Source organism: Lissotriton helveticus, chromosome 12, assembly GCF_964261635.1.
Source record: "Lissotriton helveticus chromosome 12, aLisHel1.1, whole genome shotgun sequence".
In the NCBI taxonomy this organism is placed as follows: Eukaryota; Metazoa; Chordata; class Amphibia; order Caudata; family Salamandridae; genus Lissotriton; species Lissotriton helveticus.
Genome location: NC_136073.1, coordinates 463,637,006 through 463,659,921, shown reverse-complemented (window position 1 = coordinate 463,659,921; position 22,916 = coordinate 463,637,006). Strand labels below are relative to the sequence as shown.

Sequence of the window (22,916 nt, the reverse complement as noted above, 5' to 3'; positions counted from 1 at the left end):
CTATCCCTCACAAAACAGAGCCAGGGAATTTTTGAGGACTTGTCCAGATTAATACCGTCTTCGATAATTTCCCTAGAAAACTATAGCTCTTCCGTGACCCATATTTTGGTCCATAAGAGCACCCCCTGCTCTTATAGACCAAAATATGTGATCCAATGTGATCTTCTATATATTCCATCCCCACTTCTTTATGAGAAAATGAGGTGGCGGAGCTGGTTGGAATCAACAACAAGCGTGTTATGAACTTGTTTTCTACCACTTGTAACAAACAATTTTTTTGGTAGCCCCACACACCTGCCCCCTAAGATGCAACCGACACACATTTTGCTTTGTATATAGTAACAAGCTCAGGCACTGGCTTATGGCCTAACTTACAGGCAAACCTAAACAGCCCCTCCACTACTCTACATGTTTGCTGTGCCCTTGCCATGACTAAAGAATCCCATTTCATCTCCTTGCTAAACATATTCCCCAGATATGTGAATGTGTTCACCTTTTCAATAGTTTTGCCCCTTACATTAAAACTTTGTTTTGGTGTTTTTTGGGCCACATACCATTACATAAGATTTTGAAAAATTGACCTTCAAGTCTAGAGCCGCCATAAAATTCGTAAAGGCGTCCAATGAGGTTTGTAAACTGTTGGCTGTCAGGGCCATTAGTACAGTATCGTCGGCATACGAAAGTAGTGGAACTGGGTTGCCTTTAGGTCAAGGAAATTCAATTTTCTTGCCCAATAAAAACGCTTCCAAACCATTTGTATAAATCAAAAAAAAGAAAAGGAGCTAAAATGCACCCCTGCCGTACTCCTTCGGTCGAAGCAATAGGCTTCGTCCTTTACCCTTGGGGGCTGAATCTTAAGGAGACGGAGGTGTTAGTGTGAAGTCTTTTTAAGAGTAGGACCAGCGTCTTTTCAAACGCCAGTTCCTCCATTAGCGCCCACAACTTCTCCCTGTTAACAGTATCAAATGCACTCGACAAGTCCATGAAGGCAAGGTGGATAGAACCACCTTTTGCCTTCATGTACTTGCCCATAATGAGGGACAGGTTTAGGCATTGCTCTGTTGTTTCCCGCCCCTTTCGGAACCATACTGTGTTTTTGAGATAATCCCCTTGTTATTTGCCCAGGTATCTAATCGGGCAAGGACTACCCTACCCAGCACCTTGACAGTGTCATCGATAAGGGCGATAGGCCTGTAACATGCTGGATCGTTTCTGTTCCCTTTTTTAAACACGGGTACAACTATGGCCTCTTTCCAGAAGGCTAGGATTAAACCAATCACCACCAATTTAAAAACGTTAGTCAACAGGGGTGCCCAAAGGTTTGCGTTTAGCTTAAAAAGGTCTATTGGGACTCCATCTGAACCTGGTGCCTTCTTATTTATTCCCTTTACTAGAGCTTCTTCCACCTCTACCACCGTAAGCGAGGCACTAAGCAGCTTGTGTCCGGTCTGCTGGGGGATCCTCATTACACACCAGCAAATCCCTACCATTTGGGTTAAAAATAGACGCAAATGAGATTCCCAAATGTCGCCCAGGATCGTTGAGTCCATCCTTCCCACTTCCTCCGTAAACTGAGGTCGGTTTATAATGGCTCAAAAACTTTTACTATCTTTGAGAGCACTAGCTCCCTCCAAATCCTCCCCTTTCTTTTATTGATGATATTTTTATATAAGCATCTGGCACTTTTGATTTGTTCTCTATTACAGGGTATAGATTAGAGGGCAATTTTTAAGATCTTGTGGGCTCTAGAACATTCTTCATTGAACCAGCAAATTTCCTGGCGCTGCTTAGGCCTAGCAGGGCATGTCAATCTATTTGCTACATGTTAGAAGGTGGTTCTGACACTATGGGCCACCCGGATGTTTTGCTTTTTGAGCACCTAATTGTTGAGTTTTTACTGTGGGGGAGCCTCATAATCAGTGAACTCATAATGGAGACTGCATGGAGATTTTACTGGTGTACCCCTGGCTGGACTAGACCACTGCGCAGCAGCTGGAGTATGGGACACCGTGCTGGTTACATGCAGACACAGGTGTATATGCGTGTACGCATGTGTAGGGGCTGCGCAGGGGAGATTCCTAGCGTGCGCAGTCCAGGAGCAGCTACAGAGTGAATGGTGTGGCAGGACTTTGACATGGAATAGGCTTTATACCCTGGGAAGGAACATGCCAGGTAAAGTCAGTGTGTTTTACTGTGTTTTCACTTCATTATTCCCCTATGGGGATGTGGGGCCCATGGCTAAAATGACTTTCACAAGGCCTACAGATTCCAGACACGCACTAAAGTCCAGTGTAGCGGATGTGAAAAAGAATATTCTGCCGCGTCCAAACTCATATTTGTATTGTTTTTAGGTCGTCCAGAAATGTCATATTACTCTGAGTCCCGGCTGGGGTCTGGCCCTGGCAGGTTAGATTAATGACCTTTCTTCCCAGAGCGAAGATTTTCCCTCCAAGGAGAAAAGATAGGTGGAGTTACAAGCCAATCCATCAACTGCTGTCGCTGGGTGCCAGGCACCAAGCTGAACCACGTGAAGACAGTGAGGGGGGAAGGAGTTGGGTTTCAGAGGTCATGTGGCCAGAAACACTGTACGACGCCATTTTGAACAAACCCAGAGGCTGAACAAGATGGAGGGAGCAGACACAGGGAAGTGATGTGTCGCTGTTTGATAGGACACACAGACTTTCCTGCCAGCCCCCTACTCAACTTTTAAAAAGTACTTGCACAGGAAGAGAAGCTCTCTCTGGGGTGTGGTCTGCGGAGGCGAAAGGTGCTGGAGCCTGGCAATGGGCAGTTGGAAGGAGGTACCCCCTGACTGCCCCCAGAGCCCTAACAGTGCCAGAAGAAGATTCCAGGACCAGTGCTCAGAAGCAGTGGCCTCTGCGCAAGGAGAAGAGAGGCCCAGGAGGAGAGCCAGGTGAAAGGCTGGCGCAGGGAACCAGAGAAGGCCGCTCCCTGCAGAATGCACCCTCTTGGAGACCTGGAAAGCAGAGGAGAGTGCTCCCAGTGGCTGGGGGACGCCACCAGGAGCAAGAAGACGCACAAATGAGGCAGATCAGACCCCCAGGGGCTGAGATATGGCCCCGGATGGTAGTCAACCTTTGACCCCTAAGAAGACCGACGACGAAGCGTGTGGGGCTCCGCCGCTAGTCTCAGAGATGCCCCCGGGGTGGGTCAGGTCCCGGGTGCTGCCCCCAAAGAAGTAAAGCCGTGAAGCTGCCCCCGCGGGGTGCCAGGAGCTCACCCTGGCCCCCGCTGAAACCTGCTGTATTTACTTAATCCTGTGATCATCTGTGATGCCTTTAGGGCAGGGGTACTCATAGTACGGCCCGCGTGCCACCAGCGGCTCGGCAAGCCATCCTTGGCGGCCCGCGGACCTTGCAGACATCATACCAGTTAAAAAAAAAAAAAATCTTGAGTGTCAGCAAACACCGCCGGTTGCAGCAGCCTGGACTCGGAGAGGCTCTGTTCTATGGGGGCCGGGAGATTCCAGCCATAGAGTGGAGCTTCCTCATTAACAAGTTAATTGTCTTCTAAAGACCTGTGAAGTGCTCGGCTGTGTGCACGCCTGGGAAGCTGTCTCATCCCAGGCTGCCACACACGGGGGGTGGGGGGGGACTGTTGCACGCCTGTATGTGGCACATATATTTCCTCCAGGGCTCTGACCTGGCACACAGGTTTCTGGTGGTCACATACATAAGCGTGCTTGCCCCGGGCTGACGGCAGGGCTGTCCTTCAAAACCTACTCTTCACAGTGTCCAAAGCTTCACTTTACACCCAGCGCATGGCTGAAGCCGGGCCTTGGGAAGCATCTGCGGTTCCGGGGAGCAATCCTCCCACTTCGCTTCTTTTTCTGCTCTCTTGTAATCTGGGAATTGTTGGACAATTACAGTGACCAGGACTCAAAGACAAACCCAGTGACTGATTAAGCCGAGCATGAACTTGGAGATCACTCTGCGCAGCTCGTGCTCCTCCGAGTAGTATTTGTTTTATTGGCACTGAAGGGATGAAAGTCTGAGTCAGCCCAGGCTTATTTGGAATCTCTGCCCTCCGGATTACACCTGATCTCTTCTGCGGCGGTCCAGCCAGCTCTTGTGCACCCTCTACATTAGGGTGTCATTAATGACGTGCTGCAGATTTTGGGAAGGCTCAGGAAGGTGGTTCGATGTGTGCAGCAAAGAGCTCTTGCTTTTCGTGATATTTCTAATAGAATTATCACACCTCGCCTAGACAGATATAGGGAGATGGAGAGAGAGGGAGAGAGTCAGGGGAGGGCGAGAGAAGGAGAGTCAGGGGAGGGCGAGGGAGGGAGAGATAGAAGGAGGGAGAGAGTCAGGGGAGGGTGAGGGAGGGAGAGAGTCGGGGGAGAGAGGGAGAGTCGGTTGAGGGAGGGCAAGTCAGGCGAGGGAGGGAGAGAGAGGGTGAGCCAGGGAAGGGCGAGGGAGGGAGAGAGTCAGGTGAGGGTGAGGGAGGGAGAGACAGAGGAAGGGAGAGTCAGGGGAGGGAGAGAGTCAGGGGAGGGCAAGGGAGGGAGAGGGAGAGAGTCAAGGGAGGGAGAGAGCCAGGGGAGGGCGAGGGAGGGAGAGAGTCAGGGGAGGGAGAGAAAGGGAGAGTCAGGGGAGGGCGAGGGAGGGAAAGAGGGAGAGTCAGGGGAGGGCGTGGAAGGGAGAGTCAGGGCAGGGCGAGGGAGGGAGAGAGAGGGGGAGTCAGGGGAGGGAGAAAGGGAGAGTCAGGGGAGGACGAGAGAGGGAGAGTCAGCAAAGGGAGAGAGAGGGAGAGTCAGGGGAGGGGGAGGGAGGGAGAGACAGAGGGAGGGAGAGTCAGGAAAGGACGAGGGAGGGAGAGTCAGGGGAGGGAGAGCCAGGGCAGGGCGAGGGAGAGAGGGAGAGAGTCAGGGGAGGGCGAGGGAGGGAGAGTCAGGGGAGGGAGGGAGAGAATCAGGGGAGGGCGAGGGAGAGAGAGGGAGGGAGAGAGTCAAGGGAGGGAGAGAATCGGGAGGGCGAGGGAGGGAGAGGGTCAGGGGAGGGAGAGAGTCGGGAGGGCAAGGGAGGGAGAGACAGAGGGAGGGAGAGTCAGGGAAGGGCGAGGGAGGGAGAGAATCGGGAGGGCGAGGGAGAGAGTCAAGGGAGGGAGAGAATCAGGGGAGGGCGCGGTAGGGAGAGAGTCAGGGGAGGGCGAGGGAGGGAGAGTCAGAGGAGGGAGAGGGAGGGAGGGTCAGGGGAGGGTGAGAGAGGGAGAGTCAGGGAAGGGAGAGAGAGGGAGAGTCGGGAGGGCGAGGGAAGGAGAAAGAGGGAGAGTCGTGGAAGGGAGAGTCAGGGGAGGGAGCGAGGGAGAGTCAGGGGAGGGAGAGGGAAGGAGAGAGAGGGAGAGTCAGGGGAGAGAGAGGGAGTGAGGGAGACAGAGGGAGGGAGTCAGACAGGGGGAGGCAGAGGGAGGGAGACAGAGGGAGAGAGAGAGGGAGGAGAGGGAGATAGAGAGAGAGGGAGGGAGTGAGACGGAGAGAGGGAGGGAGACGGAGAGAGAGTGAGGGAGACAGAGAGAGAGAGTGAGGGAGGGAGGGAGACAGAGAGAGGAAGAGATAAAGAGAGAGAGAGTGAGGAAGGGAGGGAGACAGAGAGAGGAAGAGATAGAGAGAGGGAGGGAGGGAGGGAGGGAGACAGAGAGAGGAAGAGATAGAGAGAGGGAGGGAGGCAGAGAGAGAGAGAGAGAGATGTGTGTGTATGCTGGGTCTGGTGGCTCAGTGGACGAAGGCGTCCGCTGTAGGAGCCTGTGTTCAAGCTCATGGTCACAGTTTTTTGGGGCTCTAGCCCCGCCCCCCTCTCTCACTGACCCCGCCCCCACCGGTGCGGCCCTCGGACACAAACCACACTGTAAATTTTGCCCCCGAGAGAAAGTTTGTGAGTACCCATGCTTTAGGGGCTGTAATTGCAATGCATCGCTAATGATATCCAAATGTTATGAGTATGGTCATTCTAAAGGGTGCGTAAACATGTATTCTTGCTGCTGCGCTTAAGTGAAGATCCCAGACTGTTAGCCATTAAGATGTAGAGGTGCATACTGTATGGTCAGTAGGAGATGCTCAGTTAGGGTCATGTGTCACCAAGGCAGGGTTACCTATCTTAAATGCTGGTTGAAGTACTGGGGTGGGTCGCCACTGGGATGGTGCCAGTGCGCAGGGCCCTTGCTCCAGGTTAAGATCCGCTAACTGTATTGGGGGCAAGATGATGTGCATACATGGGAGTGGTGGTACTAGACCCCCCCCCCCTTGCAGTAGGGGTAGAGATGATTTGCAATGTCACAAAGTAATTCCAACAGCTTATGTATATTTGTAAATTGGTGCATAGTATTGAGTAGTGTGTGTGTTTATTAAACGTACTCTTACTTTTATAAAGCAAAGTACAGACTGGACAATCAATTATTGAGTGTTATTTCTGTGCACTTGCAAATGGCGATTACTAGCCCACACCACCTCCCTTGAGTAAGCCTCAGACTGCTCTGCAACGCTACCCTCTGAGAGTCAGGCTCTACAATTGGGTGTTTGGTTCCCAGTGAAGGACAAATGTAGTCATGTTATTTGTGCAGGCCTCACAGATGCTGACTCTTTTTCCAACACTACATCAATACACATACGTTCAAAATGTTGTACAATCGTTGTTGAGGGAGAATCCTGATGAAGGCAGTCCATAATTAAGTCATGATTTTCTCTGAGTATTTCCTCCTCAATTGATGATGGATTTAACTCCCCCCAGTTTATTGTTACACCTTTATTTCGGTTGTAGTCAATACGGCGACCATCGCCCCTTGAAGTCCTAGCTGTTACTTTAAGTGAGACAATGAGTGGGTTGTGGTCACTCACTATTTTAGGTTCTATGTCAAAATCAAAAACCATTGAAGAACACTCCCTGGAAATAAATATAAAATCTATAAAGCTTTCCCTACCCCCTCCAACAAAAGTTGGACACTGTCCAGAGAAATTGTTGGTCAAACTATCCAAATCATTCCCTAGAATAATGGAATTTAGGGCCTCCCCCTGCGGTGTGTAAATGAAATGCGCCAAGGGTTGTCCATCTATATCCAGGAGAACACAAACTCTTTCATTGCTATATGCACAGGGCGTATAATTTAAACACCCCACCCACAGAACACATAAGGGCTGCCATTTTCCGGAAACATTTCATTTTTCAGGGCTTCTATAACATATCAGTTCTTTGGGTCAAAAATTTTATAATACCAGTTTACAAGTAAAACTCTAACCTGCATCATGTTAACAATCATAATCAATTGACACCACTGTAAACATCCTACACAGTGAGCTTTTATAGAGCCAAATTTAACTGTTAATAAAGTTACCAGCCCTCCTTTTGCCCTGCCAGACACAGCTGCTGTGGCAGGCACGTCAAAGGCGTGATAGACATCCATCACTATACTGTCTTTACGCCGTTTCCTGTAAACAAATGACATCAAATCCCCTGATGTATTCTAACTAAACCTCATCTGATAATTTCAAGCAAATACCAGCTACGTTCCAGGAAATTAATTTAACTGTGGATGTAGGGTTGGCCAGACCCGTATCCACAGTGCTTAATTTGTAAGAAAAGAAGTGCAGGTGCTGAAAATGTTGCCAAGGAGGCCACCGTTCACGTCTTCCTCTGGTGAGCCCCAGTTTCAACACTCTCACTGCCTCAGTCTCTATCTTCTAACCTTGATTTGTTGTCTGTTCCCTAAGTCTTTGCTCTAAGAGTCTATCCTCTCACCTCTCTAATTGTTTTCTATCATCTTTGTCACACCCTGTATTTCTGATTTGCCCTCTATTCATTTTAGCCCTGCCCTTTTTTCTCTTCACTTTTATCCATGCTCTGCTCTCTCTCCCCTCGATCTTGGCTCTTTACTATCACTCTCTAGCAGTGAGTAGCTGGGTCTCCATTTTATCATTTGTCTGGTTTTTTCCTCTGTCCTGTCCTCCACATGCTTTCATTCTATCTTCTCTCTTCTTAATGCTTTCTTCTTCACATCATGGCTGCTTTCTCTTTGTATCTGATTTGCTCTCCTCCTTTTCTTCTACTTTGCTCCGTTATATCTCTCTCCTCTCTTGTTGTTTCTTCTCCTCTTTACTCTTTGCTGTCTCTCATTTCTAACACTGCTGCTGCCTGTGACCCCTGTCGTCAGCCTGTAGATGTCCCTGCTATTTTGAACTCTGCGTTTTCCTGTTGTCATTCCGAAAGAAGCGGAAGATGATGTGTTTTACTTTCTTACCTACACCGAGTGCAAAAGCAAAATGTACACCAAATTAAAATGCCTTTTTGCCTATATTAATCAGTGTAGTATGACTGGGTTTATTGTGTAACAGGCGGCTGCTTGAGCACAGCAGGTCATGTCTCTGCTAGTGCTGCCTGTAATTAGTAGGCCTGCTACAGCACAGGCATTGTCCCCAGCAATAATGCTGCCAATGCTAGTAAGTATGGCTGTGGTGCCAACTGGACTCACTCACGCTCAGCAATTACCATGCTGGGGTACAGCGCACAGATTCTACAGGTGACGCCATGGCACACAAAAGTTGTGTTGGGCCACAGCCGCATCACGCACATTGAGGATAGCAGCAACGCAGGGCTGACGGATATGCTACTCTGGCTACGCAACAAGTGGAAAGTCCACACTTACTTTCATTTATACTTCCTCAAGAGCCCTGACTCCCAAGATCCAAATGTGCTCTTGCAGCTTCCTTGCCTCAACTCCGTCATCAGCCAGCCCTCAGCTACAATTATCCAATGGGATGTTTAGGCTCAGGCAGTGGCAGGGTGGAGCAGACTAGGGGAAAAGAATGCAAGCCATAGTTTGTCGATGACTTCTTGGATTTGTGATCAGTGTGATGACATCATCACTAACGTGGTGATACACAATCATGCCTGCCTGGACAGGTGTATGCCGGGCTGCCTATCAACATTTACCAGCCAGTCACCATGCAATTTATGTTATTCGTTTTACTTTGAATTTGAACAATTAATACTGAGACCACCACCTGCAGGTTCGTAAATTGTAGCCCCGGCCCTGTGAAAGAAGTGCAGGTGCTGAGCACCTGAAAGCACCTGCTAAAAGTAAGCACTGCGTATCCAGTGGTGTAACTTTTAAAGCAGAAGGACTGGTCACAGATATCTGAATCGGACCTTCGTCCTGACCTTGGTTTTCAGTGGCTAGACCTGTGACCATTAAACAGGATCTCAAGCCACTCATATACTCGTTTTTAAGGGCGCCAGTAGGATTTGTGACAAGGTGTTTGGTGGATTTTGTGTTAACGAAAACCTCTATAGTCCTACTCCCCCTGGACCAACACATATGGGGCCCTTATTTTCATTATCTACATGCCAACTGGATTGTCTTGTTCGTCAATCGACTTCAGTTAGGTTTGAAAGCACCTCATAACGATTAGGGTGGAAAGAGAAAGAGCGGTTGGGGACATCTGTGATGAGTCTAGGCTGTGTAGGTCATATGCCAAAGGGGGAAATCTGGCTAGGAGGGTAAAAGAAACCCAAAGGTCGAGCCATTATCTGTTCGCTAGGCATATTGAACACACCTTGCATCAATAAACACAACACAATCCCCTCTCCCCCAATACTTGTCTTTGTGCCACCTACCCAGCTCACCCGCCTGGCCATAATAAAATATTCCAACCTATTAAAATGGGGTGGGATTTTCCTGGAACACCAATGCGCAGATTTATTAATGAGGCTCTGGCAACTTTCTTTTTGGCTGGGAAGTAACCTTGGGACTCCGGTTAAAATCAAAGTATAAGGGGTACTTTCTGGGGGCAGGTTTAGTGAGTTTGGTGAGTCAATAGCCCCCCTCCTACCTAGCGAACCGGGTGGGTGACTATGCGGCCCTGAGCCCCCCAAAAGGGATCTACCCTCATCCCATGAGTTATGTATTTTAGGGAGCAAAACGCCCTGACCCAGATGTTGTCTCGGGGGGGGGGGGGGTTGGGTTCCATGGGAAACGGGTTCCTCTACTAACTCAACTGGTGTACTAATAGTTATGGTCTCCTGTGTGCGACCACGGGGTCGGGAAATACCGCTAAGGCTAGATGGTGCCTTCCCAGGAGCCACCCCATTGGATAAAGCGTCAGGAAACGATAGTTAGTTGCTCCTCAATGTTGGTTAATCTTACCAAGATTGGTGCTAGGGCCTCCTGAACTACCTTGTTCAATTTTCCAGCTACAAAATCAGACCCAGCCGCCCATCGTTAATTAACCTATTACTTGCCCCTCCTTTAGATGATTTAACAACTTTTCCTAATATGTGGGTTTGTTTAGCTCTTTTTATCTTATGCGACTGACTATTGAACGTGTGAACGGTCCCCAGTCCTTCAGTTCGTTTCCTCTTTCCTCCTCTTGCAGTCAATGTGCCAGCCTTCGCCGATGTTCTACAGGTAGGGCTCACTTCGCCATCTCATGGATGACCCTGGTCAGGACGATTACAGGAGGGGAAATAGGGGCTTGAGGCCTGTCCACAGTGACAGTTTCTATTGTATCCGTATGGGAGTCATTGTTTAAAATTTGTAACAAGGAGGCTGGTGGCTGCTCAGGGGTTGGTGGCAAAGAAAGTCTCCTTTCCGCACACTCTATTTCCTTGCTGATAGCTCCCACCACCTTTTGGAAAAAGCCATCTAAGGTGGTGTCAGTGGTTTTTGGGGCAGGTGTGGGCTTATTGACACCACAAATCCAATTGCAGGTTGCGAGAATTGCTGAACCAAGAGAAAGGGCCCAGCCTCCTCCTGGCTCTAACAGGCCCGCGTGTACAGCGATGTGGGAGCCGCAATGAGCTTTTAACGCGCCTCTGTGCGTGGTTATGCTGACGGCGGCGCCTCCTGCTTTGTGGGGTATGGAGTTCCCCCCTGCCTGTTGCTGCCGGTGGTGGTATGGTTGTTGGTGGCTCCCCCATATCCCTGTCATTACTGTAGGAAAAAGAGGAATAGCCATGTACCAAGTGGACACCGGTGGGCCCTCTAAGGCGGCCTGGGTGTGGGCAGTGAAAAATTGGGGCGCAGCAGAGAAGGAAGCGATTAGAAGTGAAATGGACACGTAAACCTCATATATCCATGGAATGGGCTCAACTCCTACACCAATTCAAACAACAGACAACACATGACGAATCACCTACGGCAGCCCATACCCAGATAGCCCAAACGCCCCAGAATACATCCTAAGAAGCACACAGAGAGACCAGACAGCCCCAAATCAGGAACACCGCACTGCAACCACACAGACTGGGCAAATTACGTTATCTCCCAGTGCCTAACAAAAATGAATGTGGCCTTGTGTAATGTAACTGGTGCTCATGTACAGTGCTCCAGTGCCATCAGGTCGAGTTTGCACTGCAAACAAAAAATCAGTATATTCTACGACGTCCATGTGACAAAACAATTAGATGAAGCATGGCACTCGTGAAACGGGCACTGCGCTGAGTAAAATTATGTTAAAGTTTTCAAAATAAATAGAAATAAAAGTGGGCGAGACGCGCCATGCAGAACAAAAGAAAGGCGCTGCTGCTATACTTAAAGATAAGCGAAGCATGCCACTCTGATCATTGGAAACACGAAGACTGACAGCCAAAGTTGTAACCACAGGTAAACAAATAAAAATAAAAAGAGTGCGCCAAAACTAAACATATGGCTAATAATGAAAGGGTCCATGTAGCAGAGGAAATCTCCAGGGCGGGAACAAAACAGCAAAAAAAGATGGGACAAATGTAAAGATTCACCAACAACAGCAGAGGAAACAACCAATGAGAAGCGCTGGGCATGTTTAAACCCCATAGAGTGAATACCACATGCGCGCAGCCTAGACTCGACCTAATAAGGGGGGGTAGGCCAGATCAATCAGGGAGGTTGGTGTGTCCTCTTAATTTCTAGATCGTTCTGCTTCTCAGGTAGGTTTGTGTGCTACAGATAATCTCATAGATATGCAAGTAAATAAACAGATTCTGATGTCACCAGTCCCATAAGGTATCATACGAGAGCAAAAATTATCCTTGATTAAAGGTGGGTTTACACTTTGCCTACAACCACTGACCTGCAGAACCTGGTACTCTGCTGCCCAAAGTTGTTAAATATGGAGCCCTTCCAGACCCATGTCTAGTCCACTGAGGGAAACGTTAAAAGACAAGCCAGGACAAGGTGACACAGCTTTCACTTCCGAATGGCAGTTTTAATTCATACACTCACTGTGGAAAGTGAAGGCCATTCAGTCACCGTGTAGAGCGGAGAGAAACCATAACTTTGAGGCCAATTGGAGAGAAAAGAGTTTTGCTAAAGATGGCATCTTTGTAAGGGTACTACATTGTATATAGTGAGAGATAAGAACATTTTGCAGATAAACCACCGGACTCAAGCCCAATCTGTTTTTAAGAGCAACTCCTCAACTATGCTCTACACACCTAGAGCCAAACTCTAAATCCACTCAGTCAGACCGTGCAAAACCACAACCTTGTTCTGCACATTTAACGCCATGCTGCAGGAAGCCGGCTCTCTATATACTATACCAAAGTAAGGTATAGTGTGCACAGAGTCCAATGGATCCCCAGAGGCTTAAGTAGATAATACTAAAGGCTCTATTTGTGGGCGTGTGGACGAGCAGTTAGGCTTATCAGGGGGCTGTGTTAAGCATTTATTATACACACTTAGGCAAGATATGATTGCACACACTCAAAGACTGAATCTAGACCAATTGTTTTGTATTAAAAGTTATGTTATTTTATTCTTAGAACCAAATGCAGTTTGAAATTGTTTTGCAAGGCAGTAAACAATGTTTTACAATAATAGAAATACTTTAGTGATATTGGATTAAAATAGTAGAACTTTGCAAAAGAAATAGATAGACTTGTGTATGCAATGTGATGAGAATGCCATACACATGTTCTCGACTTACAATCCTAGTCTTCGGGGTTTAGACTAATACCATGCAAGGGTCAGTTCAAGGTAGGTACTGCACCATCAGAGGCACTGGAGTGGCCAGGTGCAGATGTCACTGGGCCCAATGTTAGTAAATGGGGACTGGGGGGTACCTCAAAGAGGTGTGATGCAGGTAAGTACCCCTGCTTTCAGGGCACAGGCCTCGGGAGCAAAGATCAGCACAGGGGAGGCACAAGGCAGCACCCAAGCTACACTACCAGTGGCACCGGGGCGGTTGGGTGCAGGGTGAAAAATCAGCATCAGGCACCCAATGCACTTCACTGGGGAATCTCAGTCGCACAAAGAGGCTGCAGACTCGGACCAGGAGTCTGGATGAAGGTGACTACCGGCTGGTCAGGTAAGTTGGAGAGTTGAGGGACACCTGGGCATCTTCAGCTGGACTCCCCAAAGTCGGGGCAGAGGATGCAGGGGTGCCTTTTGAGGCAGGTTTACTTTACCAGAGCCAGTCACGGTCGGAGGATCCTTTGTGTTGAGACTGCTGGCGACTTCATGGGGTCCAGCAGAAGTCAGCCACCGATATAGGTGAGGTCAGGATCACTGGGGAGACTTCACAGGACAGGTAAGTCACTCGAACCTGGGCCGTGGGCATTGAGTGCAGAGTGGGCAGGATTCACAGATCCACCTGGATACGGAATCCCTGAAGAGGGAGTTTGTTTCTGGAGAGGGCAGCTGTCCACATGAAATCTGGTCTCGGCTGAAGAATGGCAGACTTTCTGAGGTTCTTGGAAGTCACTGGCCACAGGACAGACATTGTCACCTTCTTCAAAGGGTCTTTGACCAGGAGACAGGCCGGTAGGGCTCGGACCAAAACAGTAGTAGTCTTTGTTGCTCGACTGAACAGTGTCTTCTTTGTCCTTTTCTTTTTGGGTCACAGGAATTTGAGGATCAAAGTTCAGGGGTGCCCCTAAATACTGAATTTAGGGGCATTACAGGTACTGGCAGATGTAGACAATGGGCTACTTGCCTAAGGGGGACTACACCTTTAGAATGTCACCTCCCTTTGAGGAGGGGGATCCCCCTAACCTGATTGAGTCAAATCCTTCCATTCAAGATAAAGGATTTCCTAAGGACGGGGTCACCCCAGTCCAGGGCACCTGGCAGAGAGGGGACAGACCTCTTCTGACTACTAATTTTCCCGCCAACCTTGCCGCCAAAAGTAGGGCTTGGTCAAGGGGGCGGGTATCTCGACTAGCTGGAGAGGCCCTGGCTAGCAAATCAAAGGGCAAGAAGCCTTTGAGGCTCACCACCCTGAATGCTGTTCCTGCTTGGAGGGTATGTGTGAAGCACCTCCACCCCAAGCAGCCTTTGTCCCTGACCCACAAGGGCTCCCACCTCAGGGGGTCAGAAACGTGTAAGAGAGAGACAGGCTGGAGCAGACCAGTCAGCTGGACACAAGGGAGATAGTCATTTTTCAAGGGGCATTTCTAAGGTGCCCTTTGAATGCATTTTGTAATATATCCAACACTGGCATCAGTGTGGGTTTATTATGCTGAGGAATTTGATACAAAACACCATAGCATTCAATAGAGCCATCATGGAGCAGTGGAATTCGTAAAGACAAACTCCCTGCCCATGTACTCAATATGGCTCCAGTGCACATACGTCTGTGAATGACACAGACACTGTAGGGGCACATCACTCATGCGGCTGTGTCCTCACCTGTGGTATAATGCACCCTGCCTTAGGACCGTGAGGCCTTCTAGAGGGGTGACTTACCTATGCCACAGGCAGTGGTTGGTGGGCATGGCACATAGGGTTGTGTGCCATGTAGACTCTTAATTTTTGTCTGCACCACAACACACAGCCTGCAATGGCAGTGTGGATGTGTTTGGTGAGGGGTCCCAGAGTGTGGCATAATACATGCAGCAGCCATTAGAGACCCTCTCTGGTCACTAGGCCCTTGGTAACAATGGTATATTTTACAAGGGGTTTACATCTGTGCCAGAGGTGTGCCAATTGAGGAAACAAAGGAATAGTTTTGGGAAAGTACGCAGACACTGGGAACCTGATTGGCAGGGACCTAGTGCACACTCAAAGTGCATCAGATATCAGGCAAAACGTGGGGGGGCAACCATGCCAAAAGGGGCACTTTCCTACACATGCCCATCCTCAGGAAGGCTTAGTTGTCCTCTGCAAGCAGTAAGTAAGATCACCTCACTAGTTATTACATCAGACTTGCTTTCTGGAGGAAATACTATGTATCCTCCAAGGCCTCAAAACACATTACTTGCAGGGAGTTCAGTAAGCATGTCGCCTGCTCCTGCGCTCCAACACAAAAATCAATAATCATTCTACCTGTAGGGAAGGTAGCCCTACATTTTTTTTAGCAGGGATGAGAAAACTACAGCAAATGTGTCACCAACAAATAAATTGAAAATTAGAAGTCATAAGCAAGTCTGTTTATGGTTTAAGCACTTGGCATTGATGATCTTCGATTAATACTTGGCTTTGCACACAAGTACTGTTATTGTCCCCTTGAACAGTAGGCCAAGACAATTTCACTCACAGGGAACTTGAACACAGTGTTTGCAAGCCTTGGACGTATGTCCATAAATCTCTCATTACATAATTAAATCCAGAACTTATCCTTAGAACAGGTTTATCCTAGTGTGGGAAATCATCCCTCTGGCAATAATTAGCTTCCAGTTCCTGATGCTTACAAATGGTACAAGTCTACCTTTGATCCCAAATCCACAGAACAGACTTTTTGCCAGGATATGCTTTTGGTTATACAATAGAAGCTGTCACCTTTAGTAAACTCAAGTTTCAAAACCCATATATATTTATCTTGGCTCTGAACGAGAGTGGGCTAGCTAAATAAATGAGGATGGTGAAAGGTCAAGCCAAAGGTGGTGCCCTTTACATTTTTAAGTGTCTGTAAAGCAGCGCCTTTTCAGCCTACCCTTTGAATATACAAAGCCAAGTCGAAACCAATCATATCCAAACGTAAACAGATACAATAGCTTTAGAACTCAGTTGTAAGAAACGATATATAGAGTCACTGTTAATTGAAGAGGGTGCAGTTAGGAACGACCGCGCCAAATTGTTACAAGGGCTTGTAGCACACATAGCGGCGTAGTTTTTATTCCAAATTCGTCTCCAACGCGAATCTGGTGCAATTAAAGAATAATTCTGATAATGTGAGAGCATTTGTATCATCCTGCTATTGTACCACCTGGTAGCCATATCTGTGTACACTATATAACCTAGGCCACACTGTGCCTTGTGTTCCTGGGCCTCTGAAACCTGCGTTTGCTAAGGGTCGCTTGGAGGAAGATGCCTAGAAAAGGACAGGCTTTCTAGTTGCCCAATAGGTTCTTTTGATGTGGATAGTAGAGAATGAAAATAACTGGAAATATGGTAGGTGCAGCTTTCTGCTGATGGAAGCAGCAATAAAGGTCAAGCGATAGAGAACCAAGAAGAAAAACCAGCAGTAAGAGTGTAAGAACCACCAAAGATTGTTCAAAAATGGTTTAAACAAACAAAAAAAAACACGACAGCAAAGAAAGAACTAGAATTTGTTGTATTGGAAACCGAGGCAAGTACTCCTGCAGTTTTTCCAGACATGGTGACCCTACTTTGCAGAACTTTAGAGAGATTGGAAAAAAGGGTTGTATAACTAAGCTTTTTCCGAGCAAGCCAAGATATCCCCAATTTGCATACTAAAAAATTTGTAATTTCTTTTCAGAGTAAAAGACAACAGTAATGCAATAGGACAGTCCTGAATTAAAGTGTGGTCCCATTCAGTTCAGTGCATGCATTGTCAACTATCAGACAAAATATCCTTATGTGTTGACTTTAAAGAAATGAACATTCGAATCGAGATAGGCTGGCAATGCGTTATGTTCTTCCCCCTGAAAATGCTCCCTTTTGTTGTCACAACCACCCAGTCATGGCTACTGCATCACTTCTGCGTCCCCTTTTATACAGCTGTTTGGAGCCAGTATCACCATCATGTAGATCTTAAGTTTCTAGACCAAACCACGAGGTTGGTAAAATCCATGGTTTTCTGGCAGCACCGAGTGCCAACCACCACACTGAACCCCATGTCCACGCAGATGGGTGTAACGCATGGCCTGCTTGCAAGGAGAACTTTTCTGAGTTATTTTGGTGGAAAGCTCCAAGGCCATTGCCATGTAAGTGGATGCAATTGCATTTATATAGAGCTTACTACCCCTGATGAGGTGTCTAAGCACTTTCTCGGCGAGTAGCATGCTTCTCCGGAACCCATAAAGGATTAGTGTTGAATTAGTAAAGTGAAACATGAAGGTAATTTGAATGGTGGATATTAGTCAGTTATTTGGATTGAGAAAGACAGCCGAGGTATAGGAGGGAGAGGTTGTATTTATATAGAGCTTGCTACCCCCGAGGTGTTGAAGCAATTTTTTCCAGCAAGTAGCACGCTACTCTGGAACCCATAAAGGTTTAGTGGTGAATTAGTATAGTGAAATTTGAGAAGTGGTCATGTTCGTCTTTTTGATTGAAAGGGATAGTGGAGGAATAAGAGTGAAGGATTTAAGCTTTTTTGGGGATGTCAGCAGTAGTGGGAGGCTTAGGATTAGTAAAAAGTGATGTTTGGGGGGGGGGGGGGGGGAAAGAGTTCAGAAAAGCTGGTCTTGGAGAATTAGTCAAGTAAAAGAGGTACACATCTCTACTCTTGTGAAGAGAGCACTGTTGGGGGCTGTCCCCTGCAGCCAGGCAAAAGGTTCACATGAGAAAGGACCAGTGGAGGTTGGTTGGTTGAAGTGTGTATTCTAGACACAAGACTTGTTACATAATTGGAGTACTGGTGGTCAGCATGACTGGTGGATAAGTAGTTTGAATGTTTTATGTGTGTGAACAAGATGACCTAGGACCATATGCGTCATTTAGGGGATCCGTTCTCCACCAAGCACAGCTTCGCTTGTCTTGCAGGCTGTGGGGTCAGATGTGTTTCATTTGATTAGATTCAGAGTGGTGACCTTTCTCACAGAATACTGGCCATGGTGACCTCTCACAGAATACTGGCCATTTGTGGCTTTCTAGTCTTTATTTCTCTTCCTCCCTTCTTCTCACCACTCTGGTCATGCTCACAACCGACCCTCCTTGTACTCCCATGCTTGTAAACTCAGTTATATAGTACGTACTGAATACTGTGACCGCTGTAAAACGACTATAACCTGACAGTGCTTTCTAATTGTATGCACCTGAATGTTAGTACCCGTTTGAACTACCTAAAGACATTACCAGACTCCGAACCTGAGATTGACAATCGGAACTCATTGTCATGGCCACATGTATATACTTTTCCTTTCCAGGTCCTAATCACGCCAGAAGTCATGTAATTAGAACTCAAACATACCAACATATGTACATGTTTTCCTTCTCCAATTCGCTATTTCTCTCCCTAGGTAGCCTTGTTCACTGGACCCACATAACGGTCAATAGTATCTGTGAAAAATTATGCTTGCGGTACTCTTTTTCCACTGGGATGTTCACCACTTAACTCACTCGCTTTTACCGCTCCTCATGCATATGTGCTGTTTTTCTTTGCAGTTGTTATGACTTCATATAGGCGCTAAACATATTTGCTCTGACCCCTCCCATTTTTCCCGTCCTTTTCTCTCATTACTTTTGAGTTTAAAACATTTATAAAGCGCACGTTCACCTGGCGGTTTCATGGCGCTGTGGTGTACTGAACCTCAGAGGACAGGAGGGTCGGGAGGGGAAGCAGAGAATGGGGTGGTTATAATGAGAAGGCTTGTCAGAAAAGAAAAGTTTTTAGCACCTTTCGGAAGTGAGAATATTGAGTGGAAGATCTGAGGTGGGCGGGAAGAGAGTTCCAAAAGGCAGGGGCAAGTGTGTATCTTACTTCTTACGCGCATGTACGCCATACATCCTGTTCATTTGTACATTTATAATGTTGTAAAGTGCTGACTGCACACTCACCTGGGTTTTTTGTATTTTGCTCACATGCAGTCCCTATCATTGTCCCCCCTCACCCCACTCTTTGGTTTCCACACACATGTAAGTTTCCTTCTGACCACTGGCCTATACCTCTTCCCCATGTTGTTATCAAGTTAAGTGTTCTTTCGTCTCACCTTTTACTACCCTCCCTTCTTTATGTCACCCCCAGCCCTGAAGAGTCACGGGTTAACACCCTTCTTGACTAAACACGTGTCGGCTGGTTTTTTGTTCCAACCACCCACCCTCCAATAAAACGAACACGTTTGTGCGACTCCTTCCTTGTCATTTGTCTGTGATCAATCATATCACACACCCGTTGTGTGCACTGGACCTTGCTTACTGGCCATTTGTGTATTTATTATTATTTGGATAAACCGGAGTAGGTACTTCAATAAGTTGTGTAACATCCTTTATGTATACTAGGGAAATTCTACATCTGTCTACTTTATCAAAGAGGGTAAATTTAGAGTTTAAATATACTTTGTAGTGAAACCCCCTTATTTTGCTTTTTTTAGATTTCAAAGTGGAAAAAAGGACCAGCTGATAAATAAAAAATAAAACTGCCATTGGCAATATAATACTAGGCTTGTTGGTTAAGTATTTGCAAAGTATTTAGCAATGCATCAAAGAAAGGAATCACTTTATGTGGCTAAGTCAGGGGCAAAAATCACATGATGCCAATTTCTGTGAAGTCATCAAGGCTAAAAACCATGTGAGGTCTCATCTGGTGAAGTCACAGGGTCAAAGGGCATATGAAGTGACTACGGCTCCCCCTTTGCATTTTGGTGACTCGACGTCCATGTCTGCCTGGGAGTGTGTGCTCACAGGAATGTCCAGCAGGCCTGTTATGTAGGTGGAAGGCAAAGGGGTGTTGAAGGTTGGGTAGAAGACAAATACAAGCAAGTAACCTATATGCTCAGCAACACAAGCTGTGCTAGTTAGTGTGAACCAGGGTAAGAGAAAAATAAAAAAAACCTTTGCGAGAAAATACGTTTGACAGTATTTTAGGTTACTTTATTAGCAGAACATTTATATACAAAGTTACAATATATAAATTTAAGATTGCTCATTTGCACAATAAAGAAAAATAAAAAGTGCAAATCATTGTGTGTTAAGCAACTCCGTGGGCACTGGATAAGCCAATCTGCAAATTAGGTGCAACAGCTGCATTTCTCCGTCGATCCTCCTTTGCACACACACCCCTGGCCACATTTATCACATCCGGCAGGGCAACAGGAACAGCAGCCTAGGAGACAAGACAAGGAGTTAGTTTAATATATTTAAAAATACCCTCTCCCTTAAAACTGACAAAGCCAATAAGACACAGGGCTTGGCTGCATATGTTAAGTAGGGGACTGGATAACAATCCGAGTAGGTGCTAAGGTGACACTACAACGGAGAGGCAGTGGTAAGATTGTGTAAATTACATAGCAAGAGTCAGAACCTAACTTAAAGAAAACAAAACCGCGATCAGCCATAGCTGTGGAGCTTTTGAGGAGTGGAGGGCTTTATCAATGGACCACCAAGTAACATGTTACCATGACTATTTCACACAAACTACTGCATTTTGATCCAGATATCAAAGTCGAAAAGGGCGAACTATAGCACTGTAGATACATATCGTAAAAAAATGGGAGCTAAAATTCACTTAAACATATGGAGTATGTCAGGGTTGAGTAGCGAAAGTAGTGCCATTAGGTCAGGTGAGGGATTTTTAAATTTGTTATGTAGTATTCCCATGGCAAGAGATTTTTAGTCAGCCCCCTCCTGGGTTTTAAATGATTCCAACAGCAACACAAGAAAAGCCATTTTGCAAAAGAGGTTGTTGACAAGAGGTAGAAAAGGTGAGTTTAGGAGCAAGTTGAGGGCCGTGAAACAACCCCCTCCGACCCACTTTGGGTAGAGGAACCACACGGCAGTAAAAAAAAAAAACTCCGGTTTTGTTTATGTTCTTCTGAGGCTGTGCCAACAATCAGCCGCGTACTACCCTTTGAAACAGGTGCAGCTTCTAGGGACTAAAACAGTGACTAAATGCGGGCATGCAAGGAGGGAATCCGGTCTGCATATCAGAACATCGCAGTAGAGAAACCTCACTTGCCCTCGGTAGTAGATTATTCTTTTTAACAGCCATGTCAATCACAGCTTCACAATCACAACACTGGTAATGGAGGAAGCTACAGGTACTCTGCTGGAACACAAACATCCCATCCGTGCCCTTCGGGTTGAAAAGAACTGACAAGCTAGAAAACTAAGTATCAATTGAGAGGAAAACACGGGTCCGAGAGGAAAACACGGGTCCAAGAGAAAAAAAAAAGTAACGTTAAAAAAAAAAAAAAAAAAAAAAAAAGTAACATTCCGATTTCGCAAATTATAGTCCCATAATTAATACATGGGATGCCAATAGACCGCATTTAAATAACTGAGATTAACACCAGGAACGTTACTTGAACAGAGAAGGTAGTTTGCTGTAAACTGAAAACAGCGCAAATGGTGTAATGAGAAATTCTGGAGATCTGTTTAAATACTCACTAGTTTCAGGGCCTAAAGTCGAACCCTCTATCGCAAGTAAAATCAGCACAAATTTAACACGCTTAAAATCATGTTGCAAGCAAAAAAAAAATTAAACATTAAAAATTAAAAAGCGCATGGCTGAACTCACTTTTTTTGCAGGATGTACATTTGCAGTTCTCACACTTGCACGACCCAGCACATGAACAAGAGCCACCTGCGAATAAAAACAGGACATCGGTACGAGTTACTAACATTTCTACCCAAGAAGTAAAGGGTAAGCACTGCTTACAGATGGGGAAGACCGTTGCTTCGAGTAAGCCCCTAGATTAAACCGAATGTTTGCAGCATAGAAATCTAGGTTGAAATGCAACAATATTTTCTCTTTAACCAACAGACTGTGCCCCTTCTTCCAACAAACTATGGGAAACTAAAAACTCGGTGTGTTCGCAGGTGTCGCCACTTGCTGTCCCTCTAGAAGCCTACGGTTTCCAAGCCTTCTAAAGCGCAGTGCTTAGAAACGGGTTTAACGTAGTCATTCGACAAGTATCTACGGATACATTTACACTGGGTCCGATTCTCCCCCTCCCCCCTCCTATGTATGTAAAGTTTAAAAGGACCTGCGACACTCGCACTACTGTAAATGTTTACTGGACATTTTTTTGCGGGAACACATTTGTAACTAGTTTGAAAGCGGCCAACCAATCCTACGAGAAACTATCGAAAATAATGATGCAAGTTCAATCATTCCCTAAATGGGGCATTTCTAGACACATACCATAAAAAAACAAATTCAGGCCAAAATCCAATTATTAATACCAAAATGGGATGAATGTACGTTGCTCCAGCCTTACATTACCTTCGGTTGCAATGCAAGTCAATAATCCATTTCCCCCAGTTTCTCTTTCCTAATGTTAGTATGAAAATAAACCTACTTTCTAGCCTCAAGCTGCCACCTTACGGAAAGCTCCATCCTTAGGGAGGGCGGTGTACCCCACACACACACACACACTACATGACCACCCAAACCACTACAAAAGGTAGGTACTTACCGGTGGCACAGCCGCAGTCTTTAGGGTCCATGTTTTGAAGCAGCTGTTCGCTACGGATTCTAAGCTCAGTATTCGCCAGACTCTGTCAAGTAACGCGGATGCGATCTAATTAACGGCCTGCGCTCCTCTTATTTATACCCTCATGGGATGAGGCCGTGTGTAAAGTCAAGGCAGCGCTGCGCACGAGCCCCACCTCCTCCACGCCCACAGCTGCGGACGTCACACCTGCTTGCAGAGAACCTTGCGCACGCTCGTGCTCTTCAGCTGCACGCGGTAAACAAACCACCCCTGTCGCGAGGGGGCGGGAAGAAATACATGTCCATGACTGCAAGACCACCGAAAGAGGTGGCCATTTCAGAGGGAACAGGTTTCCTCGCTATGGGCTCTGTGCTCCACAAAAATTTAATATTATATTATGACTTATTACATCTCAATATTGTTCTTGCAGCATCT

The 22,916-nt window shown here is 46.8% G+C and overlaps 1 protein-coding gene across 1 annotated transcript; it reads right to left on the bottom strand.

Moving 5' to 3' along the window:
- Positions 1-19,891: 19,891 nt before the first annotated feature.
- On the bottom strand, positions 19,892-22,658 carry LOC144798374 (metallothionein). Its single transcript, XM_078669211.1, has 3 exons — positions 22,464-22,658; positions 21,563-21,628; positions 19,892-20,149 (listed from the first exon to the last, which is right to left on the bottom strand). Exons 1-3 carry the CDS (start codon positions 22,492-22,494, stop codon positions 20,055-20,057), a joined length of 192 nt encoding a protein of 63 aa, XP_078525337.1. The 5' UTR covers positions 22,495-22,658; the 3' UTR covers positions 19,892-20,054.
- Positions 22,659-22,916: the final 258 nt, after the last annotated feature.

Excerpts from the sequence above, each read along its gene's own strand:
- LOC144798374 (XM_078669211.1), bottom strand. The coding sequence starts at position 22,494 with ATGGACCCTAAAGACTGCGGCTGTGCCACCG. Across the intron at positions 21,629-22,463 it reads AGACTGCGGCTGTGCCACCG|GTGGCTCTTGTTCATGTGCT; the intron begins GTAAGTACCTAC and ends TTTTATTCGCAG. Across the intron at positions 20,150-21,562 it reads ATGTACATCCTGCAAAAAAA|GCTGCTGTTCCTGTTGCCCT; the intron begins GTGAGTTCAGCC and ends CTTGTCTCCTAG.